General features: G+C 46.1%; 1 protein-coding gene across 4 annotated transcripts in view; it reads right to left on the bottom strand.

The window, feature by feature from the left end:
- Positions 1-16872, bottom strand: part of RBM10 (RNA binding motif protein 10) — a 464414-nt gene that overhangs the window by 294645 nt on the left and 152897 nt on the right. For all 4 annotated transcript variants that reach the window (XM_069647579.1, XM_069647578.1, XM_069647580.1 and 1 more), the window contains one exon: positions 14271-14438. In XM_069647579.1, coding sequence (XP_069503680.1) covers positions 14271-14438 — 168 coding nt within the window. The remainder of the gene's footprint in view (positions 1-14270; positions 14439-16872) is intronic.

Raw genomic sequence — 16872 nt, forward strand, 5'->3', positions numbered from 1 at the left:
ACGGATCCCAGTTGATCGGATGTACAAACCATGGAGCACACTGGCTCGATAGAACAAAAATAGTGGTTTCCTAAACATAAAAAGCATGAAAAACGCAGAAAGTGTGTTAGGCAATATTGTATGCAGTATACTGTGGGAGACACCAGCCTTGTCCTCTTGACAATAAGAAACCCAACCTTTGGTATAAGCATACCACACAAGTTGGTTGAGTGACTGAACAGCCACGATTATCTCAAGAGGGGTCAATGTGAGCTGTAGGGTTGTAAGTTTCACAATGACAAGTATCCAAATAAATTCTTTCACTCAAGGTTTCTTGATTAACAATTATTTATTAATTTAGATGAATGATGGGGGTTGTGTAGCTATACAGCCGAATTAGACCCAATGTTCTAGTCTTCCATTCTTTGGAATGAGTACAACTCCAGGTATATTAAGAAAGCATAAGCAGCCATTCAATTATGTGATCAGTGATTTATTCTTCTCACAGCCGACACGTGTTGACCATTCGGTCGTCCTCAAGGCCGAAAATCCTGGGGTAAAACCCAAGCACGATTGATATGTCATTCTTCTCGATAGATGAAGGCTTTGTATAGTTGTCTTAAATAGATGTTCCACCCACTCTAAGAGTAAATATCCAATCATGATGTTGAATCTGGTTACTGGTCAGAAGAGATTTGCATGTAAAGAAAAAGATTGGGAGGGGGGAGGGGGGCTGGCCTGATGCCCATGGAGTGAGGAGGAAGCAGCGCTGAGCTCCAGCCTAGATCCTCCAACACGATCCTGAAATGGTGGTCAAAAGGAACTGCCAGCAAAACTAAAAGAACCGAAAGGAAGTACAAGCGCTTCCCACACTGTTACAAGTTACAAATTGTCCAAAACAATGCGATTAGAGCAGCCCTCGACATTCCCAGGCGCCAACACTTATCCGACACCAGACGCAATATTCGCGGGCTCTCAGTCCCACACCGTATCTCCCTGAAAACCCTGGCTCTTACCCACAAATGCCTTCATAACCAAGCTCCCTGCTACCTGGCCAACCGATTTGCCCTCCACAACTCCATTAGACCCTGCAGAATGGCTCATTTAAACTGCCTCGAGGTTCCACGTTTCAATCTCCAAAGATCAGGTGGAATTAGCTTCCCCATCTTTGGAGCTAAACTCTGGAACACGCTTCCTAATGAGCTTAGAGCAGAACCCTCATTCCCGAGATTCAAACACCTTACAAAAACCTGGCTGGCCGCCCAGGGCATTTAGCTCTGGGTTCTCTGCTTAATTTGTACATGTATATATAATCTGCTTGTCCTCTCATTGCTATTATTATAGCTGTAAATTCTGTTTAATACTTGTAAACTTTATAATTATGGATCTGTCTGTATTTCTTATGTTGTAGCTAAGTGATGCGCCCGGTTGCCCCTGGGCCTGGTGCGCTATACAAATAAATGAAATACAAATACTGCTCCAGCAAACCCAACAAAAAACGGATTGGTAGAAGACGAGTGAGCCTCTCTGAACCATCCCCCCTGGAGTCCAGCAAAATGGCGGGCACAGCATCAAGCCTCCGCAGTTGAGGAGGAGGAAGGGCGGAGTGCCCCAACAGACCCGCAACGAGAGCAGCCGCCTAGAGGAGCTTAGCGACACCCTGACTGACGGATGTGGAGCGCGGAGGTGAGCAGTGACAGCGAGCTCACCCGAGCACTCCCGCTCCACCCTGCACACAGCGACCGGACAGCCGGATAGGAGACAGTGAGACCAGCACCGCAGCAGAAACAGAGCGCAGGCCCCCACCCACCCCGTGAGAGATGCATCTGTCGTGAGAGTGGCTTCCACTGCAGGGGTGGTGAAGGTTTTCCCCTTCAGAAGGTTTTCCCTTGACCACCACTGCAGAGAGAACGAGGGTTGGTGAGACAACTACCAGATCTTCCCAATGTCCGCTGGCCTGACACCACTGGCTATTGAGCCACTCTTGCATTGGAGGCATGCGCAGCCGTGCGCGGGGAACCAAGTATATGCAGGACGCGATCATCCCTAGCAAATGCATGGCTTTGCGCACCGTCACCTCCCGACTGGCTACATGTCAAGGGATCTGAAAAAGCATGCTCTGAACCCTCTCATTGGAGGGGAAGACGAGGCTGCCTTTCGTCCAGATTAGAGCCCCCAGAAATTGTCTTACTTGGCTGGGGACTAGACTGGATTTTTTCTCTCGATGGAGAAACCCAGACTGAACAGAAGATCTACGGTCCTTTGGGAGTTCAAAAAACATGTGTCGTACGAGTCCCCCGTTATGAGCCAGTCGTCGATGTAAGGGTAAACTGGGATGGATAGCCTGCGCAGGTGTGCTGCTGCTACTCTCGAGTCTCAGTATTCTGTCAATCACAAGCTTTCCCAGCAGGCATCTGGGCATGACAATTTAGGTATGAATCGGCCCCCATGGGGTCCTGTTCTCCCACGAGGAATTGGGGTCCTACCACCTATCCATATGGGTGCTACATAAATGTATATAACACCACTTCATTTTTATTTGTCTGTTTCACGCTTTTTATGCTTCTGCACGGAATACACCTAATAGTGCCCATGACTCCTCTACCCTTATCTTGTTTTTGTGACACATTTTCCTTCTATTTTCACATGGTGGTTTTCTGGCATTTGACTCTATGAAAATTGGGAAAGTCTGATGGGGGTCACCCATTGCCAGTTGCAGGGTAGTGTTAGCCTGATGCTGTATGCCATGCATTGGTAGCACTCCCCTCCTACCTCTCATATCAGAACATCTTTCTCTGAACTATCAAGTGTTCTAAGAAACTATTGCCTATAAAGGTATTATATCTCATTGCATTTTTTCAGGGGCTGAATTTCAAGACTAAAATCTCCATCTACTTCTACACCACCGAAACACCATCTGTCTCTACATTTCAACTACAGGTGCATTTGCACATGTTCAGTCGATGTGGCAACACACATCCCTTAGCGGAAGGCGTCGTAGACTATTTCAGCCTGTGATATAACCTTTTTGGTTTACTTTGTTGAATCAAAAGCAATTCTCTATATCACCCATATCTAGTTGCACAAATTAATGTATGTGTTACGACCTGGAGCTGTATATTGTTTCAGCCTGTGACATAACCCTCTGGGTCTGTTTGATTAATCAAAAGCAAGTTTTTAGTATTTTGTATTCAAACCTGATCTCATTGAGAAAGGTTCCTTGTGACCCTATTCACAAGTCACACCCTCAAGTTAGTAAGGGCCAGTTAGTTTGTCTATTTTCTGTCTAAAATTGTTCAGTCTCAAAAATAATTTCTTTTGACCCCAATATATTATTATATGGACCAACTATTTCTATTTATTTATGTGTAATTTGTTCCTGGTTTAACATTATATTTGGTGTTGTAACCTTGTTTTCTTTTCTCCCCTTTGTGAATGATTGTTTGTTTCCACATTTATTTTGTAAAATATGTTTTTCTTTGTAGTTTGCTTTATGTATGTTTGTTCATCAATTTAATCACTGCGTATATTTGTAGCCAATTATTGGCTTAACTGGTTTTTTTACTTTTATATATACAATAAAACCTCGAGAAACAATTTTTCAGAATTTCCTGCATCTTGTTTTAGGATTCTGATTGATGAGGTATAAGAATAAATATGAATAATTGTCTGCTTTGACCTGCCTTAGTTACTAGTTGAATATGCACTAACAACTATTGAAATAATACCATCATTCTAGCTAGCTCGGGAACACTTGTGACACAGCTGCTACTGCCAGTACCTTGATAAACACTCTTGGCACTGAGGCGATGCAGAAGGAGAACACTGAATTGGTAATGCCTGTCCTCTACCATGAACCTTAGATATTTCCTGTGCGCTGGCAACATTAAAATATGAAAGTATGCATCTTTCATGTCCAATGTTGCCATGTAGTCCCCCTGTTTCAGTGGGATCACCTCCTGTAGCGTTACACCATGCAAAACATTTGAGGTTTTATGAACTTGTTAGCTCGGTGCAGGTCTAGAACAGGGCGCATGGTGAGGTCCTTTTTGGGACCAAGGAAGTACACTGAATAAATACCCTTGTTTACCTGAAGAATAGGAACGGCTTCTATGGCGTCCTTTTCCAGCAGTACTTCCACCTCTTGAATCAGGATCTCCAGATGGTCTGGTGAGAGGTGCCGTGAGCATGGTGGTCTGAATTATGGAGGTCGGGAGAATTCCACGCAGTACCCTTGGGCGACCGTCTTTATGACCCACTGGTCTGAAGTTATCCCCTCCCATGCCATGACGAAAGATGTTAAGCGCCCCCTGACCGGGGTGACATAGGAGGGGACCTGGATCTGATGGTCATTTCTGGCCAAAGGCTGCGGCTCCTCTAGGCTTGAAGCCTCCACGTCTGGTTTTGCCGTGTCGCTGACCCCTTGGTGGGTAGAACGCGGGGTTTCCTGAAGTTTGGCCAGCATTAAAGTTTCCCGTGCCATAGTTGTTCCGACTTGCATGTGACTGCCCTCCCTCGAAAGGGCCGGCAAGCATAACCTCCTCTCGGGGGGGGGGGGGTGTTGCGGGTGGCGACAGTTGGGGGGGTTTGTCTGAGTAATTTGCTGCAGGGACTTAAGAGTCTCATGCTCTCTTTTCGCTGTTTCTCGGGCCTCGACAGCCTTTCCGTAGAGATTAGTTTCTTCAACAGGTTTATTGATGAGAGTGGCCTGTGTTTCAGGCTTAAACCCTGAGGTACGACGTTCCCTGTGCCAGAGACCCGCCTACTGTTTCAGCCATGTCCAGAGTGTTCTATCATCACATTCTGGTTCACTTGCCTGCCTTTGGCCACAATAGTGAGAAGTTTGGACCTGATGGGCTCTTGGACCTCCTGGAGACCTTACTCTACTAGGATCCATTGAGCGTCAGTATAACTCGCCAGCAGCGTAGTGTTATTAGCTATGCACGTGGTATATGCGGCAGCCGAGGTAACCCGCTTACCCAAGGCATATGACCTCTTGGATTCTCTATCTGGAGGCGCCCCCCCCATATCAAGGGGTACTCCTGCCCGTTTCCGGGTGGTAGTCACTACCAGGGAATCGGGGGTGGCATGCCCTTTATTGTGTTGAAGGTCCGAAGGAGCTGGCTGAAATACCTTTTCTACTCTTGGGTTCACTGCCCGGATTTGAGCTGGTGACACCAGGGATGGGGCCAATCTTCCCTTAATAGAATTAAGGAGGGGAATGGCCTGGCTAGACGGTGGTTTCTCCTTAAGAATATCTTCTACAAAGTCCTGCTCAGGCACCGTCTCTTTAGTGATTTGAAAGTGATCTGCCTTACTAAACATGGAATTGAAGGCCATTTGGTCGTCTACAGGTGAGGCCCGACGAGCCGGGGTGGACGGAGGAGAATCCAGGCACAGAACATCAGTGTCCTGATCCTGTTGCGGGAGCGTCCATGGGTCCGTCCCCACTTGGTGTGTTTCTTCCCAATCGGCCGTGGCACCCACCTGGTCCTAATTGTAGCCCTGCAGGAAGGAAGGTTCTACATCTTCACTGTAAATGTCCTGCTAAGTATCCATTTGAATGTCTTGATAATGGAACAGGAACTGAGGGCTGATCCTCTTGTAACTTTGAAGCAGATTTAGGATTAGGCTCTCCACAAGATTTTTTCGCAGAAGGATGTTCAGAAAAAGAAATAATTTTCTCAAGACGATCCATGCACCCTTCAAATTTCTCCCTTGTCCACTTAGAGGGCTGAGAAGGGCCTACGGGTGGAAAAACTTCGCCGGCTCTTGACGCTGAAATTTGCCAGTCAGGGTGTTGGAAAGAGGCTCTTGACTGTCCTCCTAGTTATCGCGAGAATCGGGGCACAATGGCGTATCTATAGATTGGTCTGCCCCATGTTTTTCAAAGTAATAGGTATAAGCACAACCGCCGAAGTAATTCTAGCGATACTGTGTTCAATTTCCGCCGACTCTGCGTGAGATAGTGGTTCTGAAGGTCTATCGGTAGGTTTACTGCCTACCGCGGCGTAAGGTCCCAACGGTAGGTTTTTCGCCTTGAGGCCTAGTCACAGTTTTTGGGCCTACCGGGCCTTTCAGGACTGTCGGACCATTGAAATTCCACACTTCGACATGTAAACTTGATTTAGGGGTGGCACCCTAGTATGTTTTGGGATGCCCAGTCAAACGCTGCTGCGGATGAGGGGAAGGCTTTGGATCTGAACGATCCGAGGAATCAACTAAAATTTTCAGTGGCCCTGCTGGCGCTTTCACCTTTTTCGACATACCCGTCGAAATAGGTAGAGGCGTTGTGTTTAGTGTAATGTCTTTGTACGCCCCTGTCACTGGGTGTTGTCCCTGAAGCGAGATCAGAGTCGGGCCTTGAAGGGTCAGGGACGGGCATGGCAGACCTAGAAGTGTCCGCCTCGAGGTCCATCACATCCGCAACAGATGTTTGGTCATAGGAGGTGCCCCGTTACTTTCGGCGGGTGTGGCGGTGGGGGAGGAGGCATCCGCCTGCAACATATCGTATGCGGCCCACAGCTTTACACTGTGCTCCTTAAGGGTTTTAGGCCGAAGGAGTATACAAGCCGCACACCGCTTCTCGTCGTGACCTAAGGGGAGACGGGAGTTGCACGTCCTGTGCTCTTCCTTCCACGGGTATCTGACCCCAAACGTAGGGCAGAATCTAAAAGGAGTCCTTTTCATAGCAAAAGGGAAAGATGACCAGACGTATAGGATAAAGAGGGGTAAAGAGGAAAGACATAATGGAAATAACCAAAGGGGAAAGCTGTGGTATCTTTTACATCCTGAAATCAGACTGGCTTGCTGCCCACTAACTGCATGCCCACTGCAATCCTGCCATCCAGCTGACCTTTATTATCCAGAATTGCTATTCCACTGTCCTTGCCATTCGGTGACCAGAACGGCCCAGCTGTTTTCTTTTGCCAGGCCAAAGCCATGTGGTGATCAGAACCTGTTCACGATCCAAAAATCCCAAAACTAAAAAGTAGACAGAGTATAATCCCTACCCCATAGAAACCCATAACCCATCTTGTCTTGCCTTTGTCCTTATCCCACTCTCTAAGCCATCCTATCCTTATAACTTGTTAAAACTGTTAGAATTATCTGTGCACCCTGCCCGTGACTTTCTAAAGTGCTAGCGCCATCTCTTCAATTTTGTCTTGTGTAATCCTTAGCCATTAGTCCTATTTCGAGTGATCAGACTGGTTTCCGCCAGGGTTGGGTGCTGAGGGTTGAACTCGCGAATCAACCTTGGATCTTACTGTGTCCATCTTTGGTGGTCTAGTCTAAATACTAGAGAGTAAAACTGTTCTCGTCATAACTGAATTCCATTCCTATTTCACGGCTTCATTTGACTCAAAGCGCACCTTTTTATATCTTGCATAACTCATCCAGTTTCATAGCTAGCGACCTATTCAACTCTAGAGTGTCCCTATGATAAACATCTATCCCCAACCCAAAAACCGCACATAGAACATTTCACCAGTTTTCATTAAAAAAACGTTTGGGTAATTTAAAGTGGGAATTGAACAGAAATGCAACTTTTACACTTGTAATTTTGCTGCAACGTGTTTTAAACTTTACACTCAGTTTTCAATTGTATGCTCTTGGTAATCCGTTGCTTGTGATTGTTAGTGCCTATGCATTGTTGCTTTAGTGAGAAATTGTATTTACCTTAGAGTTTGAACCGCACATTTGTCAATTTCCGAGCGTCATTTCATAATGCAAGGGGTTTAAAATCCGTTTTCCACTCTTATTTGGTGAGGGAAGGTCGGATTTGGATTCTGTTTCTTGCCTCTTATTCCTGATTACCTGCTGTCTATTTGAACGAAGATTGCATGGGGAAATCCGAACTTGGGTGCCATCTTTCCTAAATCAAAACATGCTCCTATTCCCTGGTGTTTTGTATAGGTTCCAATAGAAGGTTAAACCAAGTGTATTGCTTACATCCTCATTGTAATTATCACCCCATTTGTGATTGCTGCCCCACATTAAAAATTGTAGGATTTCTTTTGAATTTTAAATAAGAAAAGTCTGGGGAGGGCTGCGATCGCAGTCACTTGGTTGCATACTCCGGCACCCGGTACTTCTTCTCCAGCCGGTTTCTTTTTGCCATGGCGGAGGCAGGATTCCACCTTAGTGCCAGGCCCTCATCCCAAACGTCATCTAGGAAAGGCACTGCCAGAATGGTCTTCCTTTTACCCTCTCGGCAATGGTACAGGAACCCTTCCTTTTTGGTCTCATCTACCATCAGCTGGAAGAGCTCCGACACGCGGGCGACCATGGAGTGGATTGAACCCACTTTGTCAGGTGGAGACGCTCTCGGTGGCAGGGACACTCCGCCATCATCTGTATCCATCGTCACCATATATGTCCCTGTATTCTGTGGGGGAGGGGCTATGTGAGGCGGTTGATGAGGTGATGCCGCCTCCTCTTTGCCGGCGGTGGGCCCAGAGCCACTGGGGTGCCGTTGGCATCCTCTTCTGTATCTGACACCAGCGTGTGGAGAGTGGACAGGATATCCAGCGACATCTCTGGGAGGTGTAAGGGGAGTAAGCCTGCTGGGCCCAGCACCTACGTCTTCATCGTCCCCCTTGATGGGCTCACAACCGCTGTCGTGCCCAAACGTCCTCTACGACCGTGTGAACGGATGCCATGTCCTCGTGGTCTGCCTAAGAAAGATCCATGCCTTGGAGCACTGTAGAGCCCTCTACTGCCCACCCACCCCCTATGCATTCTGAGGGGTCACAGCTGGGCTAAGGGCTGGCATCTTCTCAGTGTCATCTTCACTGACTTGGCCAAAGCATCCCACCTAGGAGGAAGGGCCACTCTGGGTGTAGCTGGGGTCCCCTGGACCAGGTCAGCACTTTTCGCCATCGCGAGGGCATCCGCCACCAGCTCGATTTCTCCTGGACCACCTGGGCTTTCAACGGCAGGTCAGTCGCCTTACTCGGCGACTTGGCCTTCTCCGGCTCCTCGCGCAGCTTCTCTGGGTTAGCCGACCTCCTTTTCGAGGATGCGCTGGAGCGATGCAGCATTAGCAAGGGCTGATGTGTCGATTGAAATGTTGATTACTAATCTGGATCGTCCAAAGGTTAAGATTTATGATACAGATTGGATATAGACTAGAGCCCTATGTTTAACATATAGGGACTTTAAAGCTAATAACTTTAATCAGAAAAAACTGAATGTTGTGGAACCATACTTGTGTAGAGCCCCTTCTCCACAACTGAGATCTGTAATATTGTGCTTACGTTTCAACTTGTATCCGACCCGAGACATCCTTGTTAGAAGTAATCGTCTCGATCCGAAAGACAATCTATGCAGATTATGCTGTCAATTAGACACAAAGTAAACTCTGAAACATATTGTAGAATGCACGGCTCTCAAATCAAACAGTACAATCTTTTAAGAAGCATTTAACCTATTTTGGGTTGGTGTCTCCTGAAAATCGCTGGTCTATTGTTCTAGAGTCTCAAAATATGAGCATTTGAATTGCTACCTTTAATTTTCTTAATGCAGTGAATTTAGGCGCATTTAAAGACACAGATTGACTAGAGCATTGGATGAATTGTTTACATGTGACGTTGCTGTTCTTGGAGCTGTTTAATTAGATTTTATTAGGGCCTTTATGAAAAACGATAATCTTTAGTGTTTAATTTATGTCTTGATCCTTTTTTTGGGCTTGCTTGTTTTATTTGTTTAAATCATTTTAACCAAAGGAATGAATATTTTAGGTAATGCAGAATTTAAGATTGTGATGTTGATCGTGACCTGCTAGTCGCAGGACCCGCTTGCGCGGTGACCCCAACAGAAAACAGACTTGCGGTGCTTGGCCTCATCTTGGACCCTCTCCCATGGATGGGGCAACCGCAAAGGATTCATGAACCAGCTCCTCTAACCAGCCGGTCCCGGGTGATGCATAGCTCTGCTTGCCGCCTGGGGTAGAGGCCATGGCGTTGAGCCACGCCACCACTCTGCTGTGCCGATCCTTCATGGTGCGTTTGGTGAATCCCAGGCAAATCTGGAAATCCGCCTCCCTGTGGTCTGGATGGAGACAGTAGTGGCACGGGGAGTGTTTGTCCTCCACAAACCCGTTCCTTAGTCTGCAGCTGTAACAGAGCTTGAAGAGAACCTCTGACCTACGACATGGTCTGGCGTGCGTTGTAGGCCCGATGGCCTTCTTGAATCTTCAATGAAAGTCAAAGATCCTTGCCCTTGATGGGTGAGAAAACGCTGACAAACGGATCCCGCTTGTCGGTTGAAGAAACCAAGGAGCACACGGGCTCTTATGACAAAAATCTAACTGTTAACCGAAAATGCGCAGAAAATCGTTGAGAAGCTATGGAGCAAAACACAAGGACTCCCAACACTTGAACGTGCAGTAAAAAGCTGAAGCTGGCTTAGGGAGAGGGCAGTCATTGGCTGGGGCCAGCATGACCCAGAGCTTAGTGATTGGTTCATGGGAGAAAGACAGTAAGTGAAAGTGAAACTTTTCTTTTTACCGAGGATTCCCGGCCTGATGACAGGGAATATTCATGAGCATGACAATCCATGCTGGAGAATAGTATATTACAACATTAGATTTTACCCGTCTAGAATAGCTGCGTGCCATTCTAAAAGGTGTTCTGTAGGTGTAAGGAGTTCTTGCTTACCTTTGTGTTCCACTGAGCTGAAAAGCAACCAATTGTTCCACTATTCAGAAAAGTATCCTGGTAACGGGGTTGGTTTACTAAACTGATTCCTTAACAGAGTCACCAAGTGACTGACCGGGTCGACTACCCATGACTTCCTGTGAAGTAATCTAAAACTAACAGTTTTACTCCCCATGAATAGGCGTGTCCTATACTAAATGTGTTTGATAAGGTCTGACTTCACTACAAGAAGGTTTATGCTTTGTCCTGTGTACCTTCAAGCATTGTGTTGTGTTTTTATAATGCGTTATGACTATGACAAAGTATTTGACTATCACAAAGTATTTACCCAAGACTTAACTTGGCCTAACTGTATTTATAACAAACCTTTGTTTTTTATAATACATCTGGTTTAAGTGTTTGTTGAACCCTTGGTATACTACAAGTTCTTTGTACCTTTCTACAACCCTCTTTCCCCCCCTAAGATAGGCCTGACTGCTTGGTCTACGCTACCATATGGTCGGGTGCTACAGCCTTGTAGTAAGAGTGGAGTTTTGATCCAATTGGAGATCTTATGAGATTGCAGCAAAATTAACCCCTGGTAAGACTGACACTTCATCTATCTGGGTGAACCCAGATATCAAAGTAGACAATTGTTAGGGAGAATTTGCATAAATGTGCCAATTCCTCCCTCCTTAGAGCCCTCCAGCTCTTTTGCTAAATGGGACTTTGAACTTTTTAATTCTAATTTGTTTCCTTTGGTTATGAGTCTAACCAACTCCATAGGCATCTTTTCATTTGTGTCACACAGCACCCTCAGTGCAGTGACACAGGGAAGCCTTTTTAGGCTTCCCCAAGGTTTAAATACCTTCTCTGGGATAAACTACTGTTTCCTAGAGTAAGGAAAGTGAAACTGATTTTACTAGTCTTAAATTCCTAGACCCAGCACACCCTATCTTACAATAGAGTGCTGGAGGGGTTACTTAGTATCCCATGTCTAGATACTCATGTAGCAGTCAAATGCTACCCTTTCCTCTTAGAACGGCTGGTGGCAGTGGTTTTACAGTGAACTACCATGATTTTTCCCGACCGCAAACCTTTCGTAGCTCTGGTAACGTTAAATCACGAGATACATGTTTTTCAAGATGGCGTCCGAGCCCCTTTTGTTTAAACAGGTCCCAGTCTTTTTTTTTTTTTTTCGCCATTTCTTTTTGGAAAGATTCTTCAAGTGTTTCTCTGCGTGCCACACCAGGTTTGGTCTCTTTGTTCATTCACCTTTGGCAGGCTTCAGGAGTGAAGACCGCCACTGGTGCCAGAGTGTCTGGGTTGGGCAGAAAGTGAGGGAGGTGCCCGAAACTCCCTGTGCTTAGTCTCCTAGGAGACCCAAATGCACTCCGGCGCGATTGGCTGGCTGACTGTCCGGCTTGGACATCCACCCTGCTGGGCGAGTGACAGCTAGGCTGGAATGAATGGGAGAAAACTGAATAAAAAGGTGAGTCTCTTGGCATGGAAGGAAGAGGCGACCACTGGACGAAGGAACTGAAAAAGAGTTTGAAGAGGACAACTGCTGCAACTCCTGGATCGTTGTTTTGCCCAGTGAAGGCCAGCTGCAGGTCCGAATCGCCAAGTTCTAAATCGACATAGAAGCCCTGCAAGGATGACCCTTTGAGTTGATGGGACCAATCAACTCAACAGTAAGCCACCTGGATACTTGCCTCGGAGCTGGTTGAATTTCCTCAGGAAACCGTAGAGCCAGGGAGAGAAACACCAGTTTGTGCGCTTTGCTTACAGCCACCCAACTTGAAGTTTGCCATTTGCGAGCCTTGAACTGTCCCAGTGCAGGAGCCCCCCCAAAACCCCCAGATCCCAAACCAACCCCCCCCCCCCCCATGCCCTCCCTCGTGTCCCCACGACTGAGGCCCAGGAACAGCAAGATCTGCAGGAACTGCCAGGAACAGAAGTCATCAGCTGCCTCTTTTTATTCATTTGTAAGGTACTGTAAAACCAGACAGAGTACGTACCTCTCGCGGTTAAAGTGCTTGAAACTTTCCCAACTCACAGGCCTAATCAGGTTGTGACCCAGCATTAAATTCTTCTTGCTACAAACTACTCCCAAGAACTTGTGCAGAGACTTTTCCGTTTCTCTAGAAGACATTTCGAGAGCTGAAACTTAAATATGAATTATCGGCTTGTACTTCCAGTGAATACGGGAAACTGAAGAGAGCAGTGAACATCCCATCTTTGAACAAATCTGAGTTATTGTCGGTTAAGAGAATTGGCGAAAGTGATCACTTGGCATCCAAGATGTATAATTTACTGAGCGGTTTTGCAAGAGGGAATGGAAAGATCCTGCAGGTCTTGTCTAATTGCTTGAGGGAGGACATGACATTGGATAGATGGAGTGATCTATGTGGGAATATCAAAAGGATGTCCCTGAATGAAGGAGAAAGGCCCGTCAAGTCATGATCTTGAATAGAGTGTTCTGGACACCGGTCAGGATGGAGAGGAAATTGGCATCAGACAGCTGTTGGGGATGTGGTCACGTTTGTGGCACAATGGAACATATGCTATGGGAGTGCAATAAGGTGAGGAATTTCTGGAGTGAGATCGCCACCATGATGAATAAAGTAATCAAGGAAAATCTAGACTTTGATTTTGAGATTTTGATCTTGGGAGAAACCGCCCTGCTGGAATCTTTGAATCAGCATCCGACCACATGGATTTTAAGAGGGGGCCATGCTGGCGAAGAAGTTAATCCTGCTAAACTGGAAATCTACTGCTTATCTGACAAACAATTGGTTAGAGGAGATTTATCGTACATTCAATATTGAAAATGTGATCTATTCAGTGCAAAAGAAAAGGCCTACTTTTGATAAGATCTGGAAGGGTTTTTTGAACGCGATTTGACCTGATCGTGTCCAGTATCGAGTGCGCTTTTGTAAATGTAAGTAGATTTTAATGATTCATTTTAATTGTTAAAGGTTATTGTCACTCGCATGCTTCGTGATTTGGTCAACTTTAGGATGTAATGTGCCTTGTATGAGGATTACAGATTACATAGGACTGCCTCAAGCTGTTCTTTTTTGCGTTTCATGACCATGATTTATGTTTTTCACCCCATTTTTTTTTTCTTTTCCCTTCCTCTTCCAAAATGTTATATGATTTTATAGTGTGTTAAAGGTTAATAAAATGGTTACACAAAAAAGTGGGAGTTTTGTACCGTCTCAGTTGTATGGCTTTACTAAGACCTTAGTTGGACTTCAGAAAAACTGTCCCAACACCAACCAATAGATCGCAGCATACACAAAGCTTGTGAATCTAAGCAAAAATCGTTTTATTTTGAACTGCGTGGGTCTTTTACTTACAAAGACTTTTAAGCTCAACTCTACTCCACAACAGTGTCCCCTTTCGCCTTAGTTCAGTCTTTCTATTTTATCAACACTTCTTAAGCCTTGCTAATCCTAGGATGGCTTTTCTAACTACCCCTGCTAGTGATTTTGAAAAAGCTCATAGCGCTGCAATTTGGTTGACAATGTACACTGGGTGTGCTTTGCGGCTCGTACTATATTCTGTAGAAAAATGCACAATTAATTTCCAACTTTCAAAGTTTTGCCTCCACACAAGCTCCCAATTGCATGGCTCAGTACTTACTGTCATTAGCATTCTCTGCATTTGCCTCTGCCGGTTGTCCCCATGCTTGCCCAGCTGCAATGTCGGGCGGGCTTTGGTACAAATGCGGCACAGGTAAGAGGCCGGCTCGGCTGTGCTCCCCAGCATACAGCTCTTGCATTAGTCCAGGGGGTAGCTTCTGTTCCGCTTCTATGGAATAAGACAAGGTGAAGAATAGCAGCATTCTGCAGAACAGGTGATTTGCGGCATTACACGAATAACTTAGTCAAACCAGGTTTAATCGCTTACAAATAAAATAAAAAAATAGGGAAAGTAACTTGCCCAATTACCAGAACACAAATGAGTCTGCTCACCAGATTTGTAAACCATTGACAACTGGCCAAAGCTAGAATCATACCTCAGACGACTTTCATTTAAAGTAACGAAACACTTCTTTCTATGTGAAAACCTGTTAGGGGGAATTCTCTTATAAGGATAATTTCCCAACCCTAGTGAGTCCCCCAGCAGCTTTGCTGGATTTTAGGGGTTTGTTTTTTTCTCCTGCTAAGAGTGAGACTCTTTTCCTCCCAGTCTTAGGCATGATTTGATATATGTCTCTGACCATGTGTGTGATCTTGGGCTATGGGGTCTTCTACTCCATAGAGTGTGATCTGTTTTTTTTGTGTGTATGTGTTACACAGCACCCTCAGTGCAGTAAAACAGGGGTGTCATAGTGACCCCCAAACAGACTCCATATCCTGGGACTGACTACTGTCTCCCAGGGCATGTAGTCACCAATGACCTTACTAGTCTTAAATTGTGACCAGAACCAGTACAAACCATCATATTGTGGAAGTACTGGAAGGGTTTAATTATCATTTCCCCTGGGTCTGTTTTCAAGGGGGCACTGTCCAGTCCCCCCTTGTCGTGTTTCTGGCTGGTGGCAGTGGTTACCACGCAAAATATTCCACAGGAATATTCTCTATGGGATTTTCCCATTGATTTTAAACGCACCACTTTTTGGTGCAATGTTAAAGATACCGCTGGTTTATTTATTTAATATTAAATTCACGGTTGGGTCTTTTTGCCAGAACTCTCTTCTAAAATGGCGTTTGTGTCCGTCTCCAACTCTGACCGAGGTCGAGCCCTTTGTTCCACTTTTTGGCGGGCTACTCCACAGAAGCCCCCCAAATGGTGCCACTCTGTCTGGGTTCCACAAGATGGGTGGGGAGGGGAATTGGCACCCTGGATTGCGTTGCCTTAGCAACTCAAGTCGCACTCTGTTCTTATTAGGCCAGTGGTGAGCCGCTCGGCTCACCACTGAACAGACTAACAAATGCTGTTAGGTCGGCCTCGGCCTACACATGCAAACTTATCACCGCCTGCAGACCATTTCGGAACACTCACAATTGCACTACACTAGCTAGAACTCTAATGTCCAAAATAGACTACTGTAGTGCCCTCTACCTAGGGACTAGCCAGTCTAACCTCAATAAACTACAAACTATTCAAAATAATGTCATAAGGGCAGCCCTCAATATTCCCCAGACGGTCCCATATCTCCACTTTCAGATCTGACCTTCGCTGGCTCTCAGTAAAACACAGAATTGCCTTGAAAACGCTAGCCTTGACACACAAATGCCTGAACAACGATGCCCCATCCTACCTCTCATCGCGTCTTGCACTTCATTCCTCCTCCTGTCCTATCAGATCAGCCCAAATTCACAGCCTAATTCTGCCCAGATTCAAACTCCAAAAAGCGGGTGACGTAAGCTTCCCTGTCCTCGCTTCCAAACTGTGGAACACTCTGCCTACCCACATAAGAACTGAACCGTCCTTTCTAATGTTCAAAAACAAAGCCAAAGCTTGGCTGTTCACCCAGAGAGCATAAGGTCCCACGTCAGCCGGGTCCGTATCTGTACACATTTCATTTGTGTATGTATGTATAAATGCCACACTATCTTTCTTAATTTGTAGCATGCTTTTATGCACTTCCTGTAAATCTCGCCCTGTGTATATTGCTGTAACCTGTACTCAAGATTATGCGCCCGGTTGCCCGCGGGCCTGGTGCGCTTTACAAATAAATCAAACTTCAAACCACTTGGCATGTTTGAGTGACAGCTAGGCTGTTGAATGGGGTTTTTCTGCATAAAAGCAGGGCCTTTGGGACTGGAACTTCGGATTCTTGGGTCCTGTGGCGACTTCTGAAGAGGTAAGAAGCTGAGCCATCTGCAACGACGACACCACCGGTGGAGCCCTGCTGCAACAAACTCACCACTTTCCCAACGACAAGAGAAGATCTTTTGCTGGACGAGTCTTCTTCCTCTGAGCTGGTGGGACCAACCAGTTCGCCCTTTTCGCCTTCCAAAGTTGTCTCTTGGTCGAATCTCCCGTGCCAAGCACCCCGTCGGCCAGATAGCCAAGCTTCAACCACTTTGACTGCAAATAAAAGGAACGCACCTTTTATCGATGAACTCCACGGCTGTTTCATCCCTGTGCAGTTCAACGACTCCATGTTTCCTCCGACAAGATCCTCTCTTCCCCTGGTCGAAACAATGAACAGCAACCACTGTCAGGAACAACTGCCACCACTGGAGCTTACTCTCTCTTTAAGGTACTGTGTCCTGCCTGGCCTCCCTTTCTT

This window comes from Ambystoma mexicanum, chromosome 2q (assembly GCF_040938575.1).
Source record: "Ambystoma mexicanum isolate Mex_15411 chromosome 2q, UKY_AmexF1_1, whole genome shotgun sequence".
Lineage (NCBI taxonomy): Eukaryota > Metazoa > Chordata > Amphibia > Caudata > Ambystomatidae > Ambystoma > Ambystoma mexicanum.